Source organism: Tachysurus vachellii, chromosome 18, assembly GCF_030014155.1.
Source record: "Tachysurus vachellii isolate PV-2020 chromosome 18, HZAU_Pvac_v1, whole genome shotgun sequence".
Taxonomy (NCBI): Eukaryota; Metazoa; Chordata; class Actinopteri; order Siluriformes; family Bagridae; genus Tachysurus; species Tachysurus vachellii.
Genome location: NC_083477.1, coordinates 9,384,301 through 9,401,675, shown reverse-complemented (window position 1 = coordinate 9,401,675; position 17,375 = coordinate 9,384,301). Strand labels below are relative to the sequence as shown.

The 17,375-nt window shown below is 41.7% G+C and overlaps 1 protein-coding gene across 1 annotated transcript in view; it reads right to left on the bottom strand.

Moving 5' to 3' along the window:
• Positions 1-17,375, bottom strand: part of spop (speckle type BTB/POZ protein) — a 76,393-nt gene that overhangs the window by 12,331 nt on the left and 46,687 nt on the right. Inside the window, exon 6 of the mRNA XM_060892431.1 lies at positions 11,910-12,037. Coding sequence (XP_060748414.1) covers positions 11,910-12,037 — 128 coding nt within the window. The remainder of the gene's footprint in view (positions 1-11,909; positions 12,038-17,375) is intronic.

The window sequence follows — 17,375 nt, the reverse complement described above, 5'->3', positions numbered from 1 at the left end:
GAAATGTGAAGAAAGAGAGGGAGATGTGGAGCACACACAACTTGAAAAACAAACACGCACTCGGAGCATAATGTGCTGACAGACAGACACCAAAGAAAGGAGCGTGTGGGAGTAGAGAGTGGCACACAGGCAAAGGGGAAAAGTGCACCGCAAACAGGAAATTAAATGTCAAGGACCCTTGTATGTCCTTAATGGAGGACTAAATGTTCACCTCGGGGAAAAGAGACAATGAGAGAATGTGTGTGAGAGAGAGGTGTTAACAGGAATAAAAGGATCAGATATGTCACGAGAGAAGATTGATGAGTATGAAACAGCTTGTATTGTATTCCATTATTTCATCTTAAGTGGTTCATAGTGTCGGCTTTCTGAACGACAGACAACTTCGTGTCTCTGAAACAATGAAATATATAGCGCTGTGCTTAATGTCTGGAATCAGTGAATCGACTCATTCTGGCACATTTCTGTCCTCGGTCTCTTTGACACACACTTTATTAGGAAGATTTATGCTAATACTTGGCCTGGCCTCACTTTGGTCTCAGAACAGCTTCGGCTTTTTCGTGGCACGAACCTACGACGTAGGAAACACTCTTGGTCCGTGTTGACATGCGCATGTCACGCGACTCCTGCAGAATTTTCAGGTGTACTTTCATGCTGCAATTCCCCTGTTCCACCAAATCCCAAACAGATTCAGGTCCAGTGTCTGGGAAGTTGATGAAGACCGAAACGAACAGCCAAATACTGACTGAACCACGTGTGTGGCTCAGCAGAAACCCAGAGCCACATCAGACCAGTAGGTAATTGCATGAATATATAATAGCACAGGTGTTCCTAATAAAGTGCTCAGAAAGAGAAAGAGAGATAGAGAGAGAGAGAGAGAGAGAGAGAGAGAGAGAGAGAGAGCGCATGTGTGTCAGAATAGGAAGAATAATAAGGATTTAAATGTTTTAAAGATTTTTCAGTTTATTTATTTATTTATGTTCTGGCGGTTTGTGCGAAAGTCTGATATGATATGTATCATGTATTGTAGAAATGCCCTGGAGGGTCTGTTCATTTCCTTCACCTCTGGAGGTTTTATAGCTTTGTACGGGTTTGATCTCAGCATCGTCTCTCAGACTAACTGAACAGTCGCTAACTTTCTCCAGCGCCAGATGTATTGAAGCTCTAATGCGTGTGATGTTGACCAGCCCGGTAAAGAGGTGATGAAAATCCTTAATCGTTAAACACAATACAAAATGTTTCACGTTGCAGTGAATATTTAGCTCCGACTATTATTTAATTTTCGGCTTCAAAAAGAGAAGGCCGTTTATGAGAAGATCGTTTATCATGATGAATTAAGGGAAGGGAAAGCAGTAAGTGGAGTGAGTGAGTAGGGGTTTAGCGTTCCTCTGGCTCCACTCAGGCCTTCATGGCCACTAAACACTGACACGTTTATTCTCTCATTATTCTGTATAATATCAGCCATAAAGTACAGCCTTGTACAGTATAATACACACTGCTTTACACAGATGCTTGCACACCTGCTGCTGTCTGGGACTGATACCGATCCTTTAAAGCCAACAGTTTAAACAATAGCTTATATCAGTATACACAGATGTGCGTGTGTGTGTTCACACACGATAGAGAAGGTAAGAAAGCGTCTATGCTCACCTTTTATTAGTACATTACACTCATGCGGTTCTCTAATCAGCCTGTTATGTGTAATGCACATCATGATGTAGATATAGATCAAGAGCTTCAGTAAAGAGTTGAGTTAGAGTTGACAACAGTTCTGTGGACTAAAACAGCTTGTCTATAATAACTCAGATAAGCAGTCTTTAGAGCTGTGGTGAACAGAAAAGCATCTCTAAACACACAACACAAACCTTGAGGTAGCTGGACTGCAACAGCTACAGATTGCTGTTCCTGACTAACAGGACTGCTGTTGTAACTCGTTCCGGCTCGAGGTTTGATACGTTGTATATTATAAAATGCTTTTCTATTCACTATGGTTAGAAAAAGTGATCGTTTCAGTTACCATAAACTTCCAGTCAGCTCTGACTCATTCTGCTCTGATCTGATCGCTCATCTACAAAGTGTTTCAGCCTGAAGAATCTCAGCTCACAGGATGTTTTTGTTCTTTTGCACCATTCGGTGTAAAACTCTAGATGTGATGTGTGAGAAAATCCTATGAGATCAGTAGCTTATACTCAATCCCACCTGGCAGCAACACACCACATTCAAGGTCCCACATTTCCCCCACTCCTGACATTTGAGGTGTAATATCAGCTAAAGCTCTTGGCCTGTATCTGCTTGATTATATGCACTGTGCTGCTGCCACCTGATTGGCTGATCTGCAGCTATACAGAACGTGCAGGTGTACAGGTGTGACTAATAAAGTGGACGCTGCGAATATATGGGCATATGTCCCTAATGAGCAGCTAATGAGCAAGTGCTGAATGTTAAACACATACACACGTCCCTGTGTGTGTGTATATGTACACGCATGCATGTGTGATCAGTCAGCTCAGCTCTCTCTCCCTGCAGTGTGATTAATGAAAGCAGCTGTGGGAACCATGCTGCGAAACACAAGAACACGCTCCTGTCTCTCTCTCTCTCACACACACACACACACACTCATCACTTGCTCATTAGTAAGTTGAGAGAAGAGTAGCAAAAGAAGATTAAGAGAGTAGGAAGAGAAGAACGAACACACACACATACACACACTGACAGGACTATAAGGACACCTTAAATCTATTTTTTCTGCCTTGTGTCACAATTCCAATAAGGAGCTTTGAAATCCAGTCGATACGCGTCACTGATAGCCTCGAGACCCTTTCGCGCACGCTCTAGTTAATCTGGACAGGGTTAAGGGTCGCACGATTTGATATCCTAAGACGCATTCTTTATGCAACTAAGAGTCTTCATTGTTGAACTTTGGTCTCAGAGGAGAAAGCAGCATGTTTTGTCATTTTCCACAAATACAGTGAATATTGCAAGCCAATAAATATTCAGATTATTTGATATACTTTGTGCATATATCCACTTCAGATCTAGGCACAAATACTTGTATACGTCAAGTTCTAAAGATAGAAGTTTTTATGAAAGATATAAAAGGCTGCCAAAATTCTTTAGTGCCAATAGCACCTTGTAGTGTTGATAAAACACACTGCAACTGATTGGGAAGATTCTACAACAAGTGTAAGCATGGTTAAGGACAACAACGTTATTCTACGCTTGAATAAAAAAAAAAGCTACAGAGAAGTGGTCGAGACCTTAAACACCTCTGTCTGGTTCAGATTTATGGAGCCACAACTTAAATAAGTTCACAGGGAACACGGTGTCAAGGAAGCTACAAGCCAGAAGTCACCTGAAAGCAGCAGGAACAACAGGCATCTGACACACACACACACACACACACACACACACACACACACACACAATCTGCTAAAAAGAAGCATGGCCATGTTTCTATGTAATCTCTGACAATAATTCAGCTCATGTTTGAAGAAATAACTTCTACATGCTTTTCAACTAAGATGAAACCATGTGCAAGTTCCGAAAATCATCAGGACCACTCGTGTAGAAACTACAGCCAAAACTTTCTGAGGAAACAGAAGACAAACAGGATAGTGTCTTTAGTATAATAAAAAAAAAAATAAAAAAAAACAATCAAGAAGAGAAACCCAAGTGATTTAGAAATGAAGGAGCTGGCAACATCTAAACCGTCAGATGAATGAGACATGCGGATAAAGCAGACCATAAATCTCCAGCAGACTCTGAGAAAACAATGCGGACAGAAGATAAAGGTGATAAGTGTTTGAAATGCAAAACTGCCAGATAATTAAAGCTTACAGGAAGCACGAACGTGTGCATCCAGGTAAAATAACGTCTCAACACTGGAAGAAGGAATGACGCATGAACACGTCAAAACTGTAAATATAATAGAAATCATCTGACTTTAAATGAAGCTTCACAATCAAACATATAACCAATAGCTAGAGTTAAATAGCTGGCTTCCTAAGTGAGATGTTCATCTTTAAAACAATCAAATATTAATCTTGTTTTTTTTTTTTCTTGTTTTGATTGGAGACTGTGGACCATGCCAACTCATACAACAACGGCACGAAACCTCCTTGTGATGAGTGACGACACATTATCTGTGTTGTGGGGATGTGGTAGCTTAAGAGTTAGTGCTTGAATTCAAAGCCCAGGTTCACCTAGTGTCCACTGCTGGGCCCCTGAACAAGGCCCTTAACCCTCAGTTGTATAAAATCAACTTCAATAATGTTCACATTTAACAGCATGTCAGAATGCAAACAGGATTACACAAGAAAGATGTCAGAGCTGACTAAAAAGCCAGAGCAACACAAATAAGCACTCTCTGCAACCAGGATAAGCAGAAAAGCAGCTCACACAGTGCACAACATGTCCAGCCTTGATGCTACAGCAGCAGAAGAGCACATCTGGTCTCAGTCTGTCACACACAAGAATCTGTCACTATAGCTGGCACAAGAGCACCAAAAAGGAGGGGTGGAAAAAAAAGGTTTTCAGGGTATTAACTTGTCCGTACATAAAACTCCAGCATTAACTGTGGAAGAAGGTTCGTTATTATGGAGCGTGTCGGACATTCAAGGTGAACATCTAGAACAAGATGACAGTGAGGAATTAATATTACACAAAGGTCTAATATTACACATGTAAAGTAGATGTTAATCACAAACAGTACGTCAGTTAAGGTAGAGCCTTTCTCTAGAAACAGAAAGCAAGTGAAAATAACAGAAGCTGTTCACGGAGTGTGTAATTCGAAGCTTAACCGCAATCTACAAACAGAGGCCTGGGGCATTCAGCTTAAGTGAGGTCTGAGTGAGAGGATGATCCTTCCAATCTGTCCTGCACGACCGTTATTGTGGTAAAGCTCGGCGCGGCGCGGGACGGCCCTCTCTGCCGCTAGCTACTGTAATAAAGCCCTGCGCTGTGTTCAGACACGGAGAAGGACAAACAGCTCATAAACTCTGCACGACACTCCCTCTGTTTTATTCTTTCATTTAACGGATGTATGTAGAGGACTGTCGCGGTAGGGGCAGCGCTGGTGGTGGCGCCGTCTGTTTGCGTTGGTTGTTGGAAATGCGAGCTGTGTGGCCAAGCATGAAATAGTGTCAAAAGAAAGATCGTGTATCAGACGCAATAAGTTCATTAATTCTATGGAGAATGGGTATTTATCGCTTTAGTGTTTAATTTAGCTGAACAAACAGCACTCACACACACACACACACACAGACAGATATAATGCATGTGCAAACAGGCACCCACTACAAAATGAACCAAATTAGCCTCATCAGATCAGGCCTTCTCTTTCTATCAAAAGTAATGAGGTGTTAGGGACACGAACACACACACACATCTAATTTAATGTCTCTCATAAGCATCTCTTTTTAATGCAGGATTAACCTTTTGCTGTGTAACACACACACACACACACACACACACACACACACACAAACACACACACACACACACACAAACACACACAAACACACACAAACACACACAAACAAACACACACACAAACACACACACACAAACACACAAACACACACACACAAACACACACCCACCCACCCATAATGAAAATCCTTTTTTTTAATACATAAGAACACACTGAAAGGATGCTGGAATTACTATAAAGAATAAGTTTATTTTAAAAACAGTCTGATCTGCTAAACATACAAGGCATATTTCATGCACACTAATACAATTCAAAGCAATGACCGAAAAACATAGAGACTAAAGGGGTGATGTGACTGACCTCCCAGTGACCTGCAGGATCTATGAGAAGAAAAGGAAGCAAAGTGCTCGAATTTGAGCTACTGCTGATGTGCGAGTAGGTAAAATCTTATTCACCACACACACACACACACACACACACACACACAAACAAGCAGACGCGCACACGGATCTTTTACGCATCATTTCCACTCAAGCTGTTCACAGTCTGGCCCTGACCACAAACACCAACCTGCATCTCTCTCTGGGACGTCAGTGTGTGCATGCATCACATCAAACCCACTGCTGTGGAAGCTTTGGGAGTTTTTTGTTTTTGAAATCAGCTGGTGCTATAATGAGGGTCTGACAAACAGAAACAGACTTAAATTATGTTAGCTCTTAGCCCAAGAGCATCATGGGACTGAGCCAGAACGCTGGAGCTTTGACTTGCCCAATGACTTCACATGACGGAGTTCTCTTTGGAGTCTGGTTCCATAATGTTGTCTCTTTGCCATGGTCACCTCTAGCTTGCTCATTAGGACATTTGCCCTGAGAATTCTGCACATTTGGTCAAGTGTGAAAGCCGTTTCAGGGCCTAGAATCAAAGGCTGCTTCAAGTAAACTGCAGTGCAGGCCACCTTGTGTGTAGAAACTATTCACCCTTTTGGGAATAGTGAAGGAGAACCACACATCATTACGATCTAATAAATAAATAAATGCATCCCTCGTGTAAGCCTGCATGACTGAAATGTTATAGAACACCAGCTCCTTGTCAGAAAAATGCTATTCTACATCACTCCAGTGTTGTTGCATAAGAAAAACACTAAAAGGGTTGAATTCACATTAGCCACTGGCAGGAATCCAAGCCATCTGTATGGGAGGGACTCCCTCTCCCCTGTCAATCACAGTAACATCAGCCAATTACAGGCATGTGTGGGCGCCGGTATGCGGAAGAGGGCAGACAGCACTAGTCTCTCAGCATGGAGCGAGCAGCTGGATCATTTCATGCGTCTCTGAGGAAGCATGTGTTAGACTTCACCCTCCCCTGGTAGGAGTCATCTTATTATAGAGGAGAACTGGCTGGTAAGCAGCTGAGCAAACCGGATAGACAACCTAATGTCTACTATACCGTCGATTCGCAGGTCAGAACAAATTCTTCTAGGAGAACGAAAAAAGCAGCAGCAAAAAGCAAACTTCAGAGCCCCACATTAATAGTGGGTGAGAACTCAAAACACAAACTCCATCCATTTTCAATTCAATTCACTTTGACTTGTACAGCACTTTTTACAATGAACATTGTCTAAAAGCAGCTTCACAGAACATAAGAAATATAGTAGAAAAAGTTTATTATCCAAAGATTAATATAATACAAAAGTTTAAGATGAATAGTAAACATATTTAAATGTGTTTGTATTTATCCTTAATGAACAAGCCAGAGGTGACTGAGGCACGGAAAAACTCCGTTAGATGGAAGAGGAAGAAACCTTGAGAGGAACCAGACTGAAAAGGGAACCTCATCCTCATTTGGCTGACACTGGAGGGTGTGATTATAAACTGTTAGAAACAGTGATGAATGTAATTCTGAATAATATCCTTTCTATAGTCGTATACAGTCTGACTTTAAATCTACATGTGGATTTTCAGTCAAGCTACACTGTGACTATGTTAAGTTTGTTATACAAATAACAGTGAAGAGAATGTGTTTGTCTGGAGGACAATGCATGAGCTGTGAGCTGGAGGCCCAAAGATTCACTTCACTCCACTCCTCCATCCATCTACCTCCATCCTCAAAGTGAAGTCATTTACAAGCCTTTATTCATCGGGCCCTGCTGCCCTCCCTCCCTCCCTCTCCCTGCATTGTGTGTACTGCAGATGCTGCAGGCGTAGCACTTTTCTCCCTATTCTCCTAACTACTTACTGCGAGTTGTGGATGGGTGTGAATGTGTGCCCGTGTGTGTGTGGGGCACAGATGTTGCAGCTGTAGTAGCTCTCTGAGTTATCAGCGTGGCATATGGTGGCACTGAATGAAAGATGGGTGCTGTCAGGGATAGAGAGAGAGAGAAAAAGAGGCTGTGAATCGGAGGGAGGAACGATGCACAGAGGTGAAAGGAAGACAGTTTAGACGAGGCCATAAAATAGAGATCGATGGTGGCAAGGGGGAGAGGACACAAGAACTTAAAAACAGGTAAAATAAATAAATAAATCAGTCAAATATATTTTGAAATACCTGCTTCAAACTCTCTCAGAAGACAAGATCATTTATTTAAAAAGGAGACTGGAAGAGTTCAGGTCTATTTTCCTCCCTTCATCTCCATCAGTGTGTAATGACATCCAGCACAGCACCTTTAATGGGAACTTTCTCCTCATTAAATACCTATAGTTGGCTCACACACACAAAGAGCTACAAAACGACAACACTGCTAACCCACTGCCGTCCTCCTGGATAAGTGAGACACTCACTGAGGAGGAAGGAGAAGCTCCAGAAACCCAGGCTCTTCTAGTAATCGTGTGATTTGTTATTGGTGGGGAAGCAAAAGAGAGAGAGAGAAAATGACAGAGACAGGAGCAAAGAAAGGGAAATAACAGAAAATAGCTTGGGATTGATTGGGAGTTACTTTTCTCATATTTACCTGCAGAAGCTGGAGCAACAGCTAAGAAATGATGCAGAGGAACATAAAGATCAAAAATGTTCCGATCTCTGTTAATCGAATGTCAAATCAGTTAGCAAATGGATTAGCAGAAACCTAAACCCAGATAACACAGGGACGTAGGGAAGTGTGTATAATTATTAAAGATTATGACTTAACACATTCCTCAAATTCACAGCTTTCCTGGTATGTCCTTCCAAACCACTACACCTCATCTTTCCAGATCACTTCCAGGACCTTGGCAGCTTTCCTTCAGAACCATATGCCAGTTCCCTCACTGAAGTCTTGGCCAGATTTCCACCCAGTAACATCCATGCAACACGCCCCACCTACCCTATGTATAGAACTTCGTTAAAAAAGGAAGCTTGTTTACTTTCGAGGATGACTGCTAGACTCCTCATTAGTACAGACACGACAATGACTGTAATCCACAACCCTAGACAGGTCTTTGTACCCCTATAAAGATGTCTTCCAGCGCCGGACAATAAAAAGGAATAAGAATGGAGAGATCAGACCTTCTCCGGTCTAATCATAAATAACCCAGTCAGAATGTTGCCTTTAATAACTCTAATAAAACTGAGGTGTCTCTGCACTCAGCCAATCACAGAGCAGCCTTCACACAACTGTCCCAATTAGCGTATGTTCAGGATGCCCCATCATAACCCTCAGACGCTGTCTAGATGACATACCATCCTCCTGATCAGTTACCATGACGGTAATGTCATCTACAGAAGCTGTCTGAGAAGGAGTTTATACTCCAAGCGTGTCCACGTACGCAGATTAAGTTTAGAGACGACGCGTACAGACTATACGCTATGAGACGCTGAAATCAGTAACCTACTGACTTTCCAACAATTAGAGACATCATGAAAACGTTGTATTAAGCTGTTTATGTTGGTTGCAGCTGCGTGCTGTCATGCTGAGCTTTATGTTTAAAATCCTTTTGTCAATAGCTTTAATGTTTAGAGTGTGTGAGGACGACTGACCTGAGCCTGAGTGTGGAGCAGCGTCAGCGAGGGTGTTTGTTAAAATCGAGCACAATGTAATGAGACCTGTGTGTGGATCAGTGTAAGTCGAAGTGCTCAACTGATCTTATTTTGTTCTGGGGTTTTTTTTTGCTAATAGTGTGTTCGCTCAGGTTGGCTAATCTGGTGCTTTCCAGTCTTTGAACACTATATGACCAAGAGACCTTGTTTAACACATTAATCACACAAAAAATAATTAGTTATGGAAAATTTGTTGCTTTTGGACTGCAAAAAAATGAAAGAGACACAGAAGTCCAAGATACTGGTCTCTTTAGTTAATAAACGGTTTTACCTGTGTACCGTGGTGGCTTCTTTCTTTAGTAGTTTTTGTTAAAAAATTTGCATAACAATGACACAGCAATATATAACAGAAATTTTGTAATTTTGTAATTATATAATAACAGAAATTTTGAAAAACGTGCAATATGTCTTTCAGTGTAACTACTACTCGTGGTCTCTCTTTATACATTTCATTTTGTATATACTGTATATTATATTATGTCTCTATTTTTTTTATATATTTTCTTACTCTTTGCTGCTGAAACAGAGAAATTTCCCTATTGTTGGCAGAGTAAAGGTACATATATCTTATCTTAATATAGTGCAGTACTTAGATGATGACATCAGGCTATCCAAGTTTAAAAAATAAAAAATAGGGGTGGAGGGTGGGGGGGTTTGAGGACAACCTTCACTCGCTTGTATTTCTTCCCTCTCACACTCACAATCCATTTCACAGGAAGCAAAACCAGCACACTAACAACCAACGCTGCTCAAGTAAACAAACACACACACACACACACACACACACACACACACTCTCCCTCTCTCTCTCTCTCTCTCTCTCAGAAAAGGAGGAGCTGAGGACATGTTTCGGTCCCTGTGACGTAACCGGACCCAGTTTGGAAACACTTAAAACGAGCCCTCGTTCTTCTTCCCTTCCCTCCCCCGGCCTTCTCCCTCGTCTTCCTCATCCAAAAAAGGCAGCAAGCCTTCTGCTGTGTGCCTGCAGGCTTCATTAGGCCGGCTTGAAACAGCCAAGTCTGTGGAGCATGCGTTAAACATTAATCACTGCATAGCATTAGAGCATGTACCCTACTGCAGGAAAGGAGAAGAGAGTGAGGCAGACACTCCAAAATCTACCTGACCTTTTTACTACAGGCTACACGAGGACGAGTATTAATGCAGGAGAGGGAGATTTCTCCATCAACATGCCTGTGGAAAGTGCAGTGGGGGGTTAAGTATGATATCCATCCTAATCCTCAATGTATTTGACAAGCTGAGAAGTAAAATATGTGCTCATTGACGATAAAGTAGTGGGCTCTGCTGTGACGACAAAAGCAGTCATATTACATACAAATAAAAGAGAAAAGACAAAAAAATGGGACATAGCATTTTTAAAAAGTTTAATGTACTAAGAAATGGGTATATAATTTCCCACGCTGTTAACCTGCTGAGCGATATAAACAAAGCAAAGCCTGCATTTAGTTCTTTATCTGTGTAAAAAATAAAGGTACCTTATCCCTAACCACCAGTTTGCAGTAGTGTAATACAAAGTGACAGGGGACTAATAATGTTGTACACGTGTACGCAACACAAAAAAGAATAACAGACAACGCAGTAAAGCCACATAGTGGGGTAGAGGGTGTAGTGTGCATGTATACAGAGTAGACATGGCACTCAGAGAAATCATCTGCTGCTCTGTATTGGTTATGATACAAAAATAAAACATTTACTGCACACTTTCTTCCTTATGGTTACTCACTTCAGCAAAAATAAAAGGAATTGTATTTTTAAGCAGGAAATTTAGAGCTGGGGAAAGGGGGCGGGGCTTCTAATAGCCGTTAATACTATAATCTTGGTGTAAAGAGTTACTGATACGAAGAAGAGAGTTTAAAACCACACGGCAGTCGGTTCTTCCAGGGTCGCATGTGAAGTGGCAGGAAAATTTTTATTGAGGAGGAAAAGAAGCCTTTTCCTTCTGTGCATTTCTGAGTCACAGCGTGCTCCGATGTGAAGTGCGGCATTTCTACATAAACTGTTTAGTTTCGACCGGTCATATATTCGACACACACATATATATGACCTCTCGTTACGCGTGTGTGTATATACACATATATACACACACACACATATATCCATACATATAAAAGAATGTGTGTGTGTATGTATGTACAGGCCTATATATATATTCGTTACATCTGCATGGAGACATCATGAAGAAAAATAAAGCCTAGTAGCTGCCTCTTGTTTACAAACAAGTAGCTACTGAGAGCTTCGTCTGCCACGTTAACATTCTAAATGAGATTCGGATTAATGCATTATTTCATTTGCTTATCTGTATGTAGCTGGTGCTGTTTCTCATTGGAGCTATAAATAATGCTGGATAGTGCGCGCTCACTAGAAACCTCGGCAGTGATCACTACATACCAACAAGGGGCAGACTACAGGCAGCAGATCGATCACATTACAACGGTACAATCCGAGCCCTTACCTCACAGAAGAGTGTCAGTTTGTCGTCGGGTAGCAGCCCATTGGCCTCGTCCAGCAGGAAGTCCCGCCTTATAAACTTCTTGAAGCCCCAGTCTTTGCCTTGCACGAACCTGTAGGCCCGTTGACTCTCTGCAAACAAATCACACGTTTGCAGTGTCAGCGTTTTTGGCTTTAAAACAGCATAAAAGCATTGAATGACAATAGAAGACGACTAGCCAGAGGGACTTTCAGACACAAAAGATCTGAGTCGTAGCAACTCCTCAGTGATTTCAGCTTCAAGTACAGTGTGGTTACAACAGCAGAGGAAAATGAATGAAATGAAAGTGTAGAATTAAACTGGAAAACAAACCTTCAGAAACAAAGAGGAAAGAGTATTCATGAAGATGTATTCATTCTCTATGTTTAGTTATACACTCCAGAGAAGGATTATGATTCACGTAGAGAAATGGAATGGCTTTTGTTACAGACTGAATTAAAAGTAGAGGAGAAAAAGAAGCCATCATTGAGGTATAAACTTGATTCAAGAGAAAGAGGATACATACACTGTGACGTCTGATTCTCTAAACTCAAACTCGTTGCTAATAAATAGCTTGAATTTTTCCCACTACTTTATTTCCTACCAAGTACAAACCAAATGACATCTACCCTCTTGTGCATACCTGAGCTCTCAGACCTATACGTTAGGCTCGTGTTGCACTGATTGACAGGAGACAGTATGCTGTCCCTCCCACATAGACAGCACAGGCAACTGTGTTCTCTTGTCTCCCGACCCATAGTTTGCTGTGACAGAAACAGGGTTCAAACTCCTGAAGACTCTTTTCTTAATATTAAATGCTTCCTCCTGGTCCACAGAGTGGTAACAGATGTGCAATGAGGAAAGGTGAAGTGAAGGTCTGGTGTGATATAAATGAGAAATGTTACATCCCTAATGAGCAAGCCAGAGGCGACTGTGAGAAGGAAAATCTCTGAGACGATGTTGGGAAGAAACCAAGAGCAGAACCAGACTTAAGAAAGAAGTCATCCTCATCAGGGTGAAGACGTGCGATTAGAAAAGACCTCGCTTTGATATAAAAGGGTTTAAACCAAGATAAAGTCCCAGTGAAGCTAAAGGAAGCCCTGTCAGTATACATCTTTTACGTCCCTCATCATTTCCTTCTTCTGTGAGGAGAATTTTATTCGTGTTGGGTTTCCCTGCTGCTATATAATCGCCACAGCAAGGGGTCAACAAGCATAAATGCTAAGGCGGAATAACAGATGTTTAAGTGCACCTCAAAAAAAACGTCACCTTATTAACCTGCACTCGCTTTAGAGCCCTTTGTTCTACTGTTAATCCCGCCGTTATAACATTAAGAAGCCCGTCATTCTCTTCTTCTCTCGTTCACATGGAGTGAATTTTCACAAAATCCTCAGCCCTCTCTCATGTGCTCACAGCCTATGATTTAAAGCAAAACCCTGCTGAATGCAAAAAGAGTGAACACTTTGTAAACAGCCAATCAGGGTCAGACCTCTGCAGTGGATGCCCTTGGATTCCAGTTACTAGCCAATCCCTGAGCTTAGACTTTATAACAAGTGGAATAGATTTCATTTGATGGACAGAAAATCAAGTGGACAAATCATCTCTTTTTTTTTAAAGTAAAACCAGTGATCCACAAGCTAAGTGTATGTAGATGAGATGAGAGGGAGAGGGGTGGGGGGGGGGGAGAGAGAGAGAGAGAGAGAGAGAGAGAGAAAGAGATATGAAACAGTGAAAATGGTGAGAGCTCCAGACAGACTCTGAATGAACAGGGTGAATCCGTGCCTTCACTAGAGACTGTGCACACTCACAAACAGTGAGTCAATCGCCAGCTAATCGCTGGCTAATTTCTTCACAAGAATAAGGAGCAGGTGAGCCTCTAACCTGCAACTCTGTGGGTAATAAAGCTGGCTGTATGGCATACTTTAACACAAATATAGAGCTTTGCAAAAAAAGTTTTCAAAAATGAATAAATTAAAAAATAATAATAAACCCTCAGCTGCCTGATCAGAGCTAGCTGTGCACAGGAGGCTAGGTCTCAACAGCACAGGAAACAGCAGCCAAGGTGCAAATTGATAGCAGAAGCTGGCTGCTTGTGTGCATGCTTTCATAAATAAACATTCATTAAAACACCAAAAAGATTTGAGAATCTGTGTTGGCTTGGGGCTAAAACATCCACACTGCAGGTGTCATCGATTTAGTAAAGGGGAAACAACCTGTCATGTATTACTCCATATAATGATGTGTTTTCATTTGAAGACCTCCAAAATCTTTAGATTTGACAGGCACATCACAGACAGTAACAGTACACCCAGTAATGCGGATGGTTCAAACCTCTTTCGGCAGACAGCTGAGTCTTTTCAATATTTGTGTGTGTGTGTGTGTGTGTGTAAGATTTAAAATTTTCTATTTGTAACGTGCCGTCGTAAGCCGGTGGGAATCAAATAACGATATCCAATAAACATTACTGAACCTCTTAATTATGGTACATTAAAAATGTATAAGTGTAACTATTCCTGTCTTGCAATGATTGTGAGAATCTGTTTTCAAATTCTTTAGCTTTCACTGACTTTTATCTTCTCCCAGACTTACGGTGCTGTATTAGCTGCGGAGATGCACTGTGTTGTTCAGGGGAACAGTCTGAGTGACACTGAGCCGCTCCACTGGGAAGGATTAGAGAGACGGCGAGACAGACGGACAGGACAGACAGACACTAGCTGACTAGGCTTAAGAATAAAAGATTCACTTTAGTTGACTGCCGTGTCAGGCGACCAGTCAAAGCTCTAGGTCGAGGTGGAAAGCCACCAATCATGGTCGGTCCTTAAAGGTGGCTGACAAAGCATCACATTTCACGGAGGATCCGAGGCTCACGAGCAGATAGATGGGTCTGTGACACAGTCAATCTGGCCAAACTAGAGAAAACGAGTTAGACTCGGCCACAAACAAGCTTCTATATAAAAAAAAAAAAAAAACAACACTTTGGATGATCAGCATGCAGGAGTCACTCTCTGAAACCAAAGAGCCAAACTGCCCCAAAACCTCAACAGAGACTGACCTGCATCAGTGTGTGAATAAACTGGCCCGTAATACAGCAGCAGCTCAAAGTGGGTCTGGCACTCCTCCACAGTCTTGACCATAAGGACAATGTGGACCTCTGCCGTGTCTAAAGGTTTTGGCTGCTGTACACTTCAGGTATATTCAGCTCTCTCTAGATACCAGACACCTTAGTGACAGAGCTGTTGTTGCTGTTGCAGTGAACATATTACAGGCATCTGACATACACAATATAGCCAAAAGATTGTGAAGACTGCACCATCACACCAATATGTAATTCTTCCTTAAACTGTTGCCACAACTGTATCAGATGTGTTAAATTACAATTACATGACGACGCTCCATGCACAAAGTGAGATTCATGAAGACAAGCTTTGCCAAAGCTAGAGTAGAGGAAGTCAAGAATCCTGCACAGATCCCTGACCTCAACCCCACCGAACACCTTTAGGATGAACTCTAATGTAGACTATGTGCCAGGCCTCATCATATCATTGTCTAGGCTCACTAATGCTCTAGTGGCTGAACGATCACAAATCCCCATAGCCGCACTAATCCATTACACTAATTCCAAAATCCAGTCGAAAGCCTTCCCAGAAGAGTGGCAGCTGTTCTAGTGGCAAAAAGGGAACCAACTCCCTATTAATGCCCAAGATGTCTGGTTGTGATGGTCACGTGTCCACTTCCTTGTGGATATATAATGTAGCTTTGATATAAACGTGGGAGGATATGACAGGATATGGTGAAGATATGGACATATAGATTAGAAATTAGCACCTGATGTTCTACTCAGCAATTACAGTACAAGGTGGAAATTCAAAATCATGCACTCATAATCCATAAATGCTTTGCAAAATTCATTTCTGATGTTTAGAGCAGCATAAATCAGCAATAAGAGTGAAAGAAAGCAGGAAATTGCGATGTGGAAGGTGCTCTGTGTTAAAACATCCATATTCAGGTCCCATCTCTGGGCTTTGCGGTCTCACAGGACACTGAACTGGAACAGTGATGGGGCAGAAAAGATTTCCACTCAAACGTCAAAAGGTCACAAATGTGCAATTCAAAAAGTCAACAGGTCAAAGGGGCTTAAAATAAAAATGAGCAACAGCAGACCTAGTCCATGTGAGAGAAATATAGTGTGTGTGTGTGTGTGTATTAGCCAATAAGGTGATTGTGACACCGATCCCTTTATATTAGCATGAAATGAGTGCGAGAGAAAGATAGAGGACATGAAAGAGCAAGAGATCATTATAATATACTTGTAAATCAAAAGAAACACAATCTCATCTTAATTCAACAGCCGCCTCTGTAGTGAAGTGTCAGCACAAATGCTTGTGGATATCGACGTCCTCTCAAGAGACATCAATACAACCTAATACAATAAACATTTGCTGATAATTCTGACTCTATGAGCCCGAGAGTAAATCTCTCTATTGGCCAAGCACTCAATAGAACAGCGCACAAATTGTCATACACTTGTTAGAGACTTGACGTGGCTGATGCTGAACAGTAGCTGGGAGCAACAGAACAATAAGGTCTCCTACACACTGCCCTCGTCTCCTGATTAAAACACAGACAGGACCTAGTCTCACAATTGGTGCGTTTGGGAAGACAAGAACCGATTTTATAGTCCAGTCTAGGGCTAGAAATTTGAGTGTCAATGTAAATCTCTCACTCTCTCTCACTCTCTCTCACTCTCTCTGAAATGTAAATCTCACACATGTTGTCCTATCAATGATTTTAAACTGTAACCAGCCATGTTAAAAATATTCCACACAAACGTTTCTATCTTCAAAGTAAACGGTGCTATTAAACCCATTTTTGCTCTCCAAGATGCCCCAAGTGATTTTTCGTAAATGTTTAATGCCCCTTTTCCACCAAGGCAGTTTGAGTGCTGGTTCAGAGCCAGAGCCTAATTTAGAACCAGTTCTTTCTTTTTCGACACCCAAAGCAACGGCTCTGAACCAGGAAAAGTGTTCTTAAGTAGCACCAAAACGTTGCTGGTCTAGACTTAAGAACAGCTTACGTCAGGGCCTGGGGGCGGGGCTGGGGGCAGGGTTACGGTTAGTGCCTTTGATAATATACCTTAAGTATACTAATGTTTAATACACTTTTACTTTACCGCAATATGATCAGTTATCAGCACACATGGTAGTAGGTAGCTACATGCTAAGGGTAACTTTTTCGGTGTTAATGATAAAATAAATGTTATGTACTTTCTCGATTACAACCTCCGTTTTTACAGATTACATGGAGCTGCACGTACACGTTGGATTCGCTGCGTTTGGATGCCACTGTAGGTTCACAAAGCCATGAGCATTAACAGTAAAGCAACATCGTCCATTGTTGATGTGTTTGCAGCTGCTGCTGCGCTAATGTTTTTCTGGGAAAGATGAGACGTAT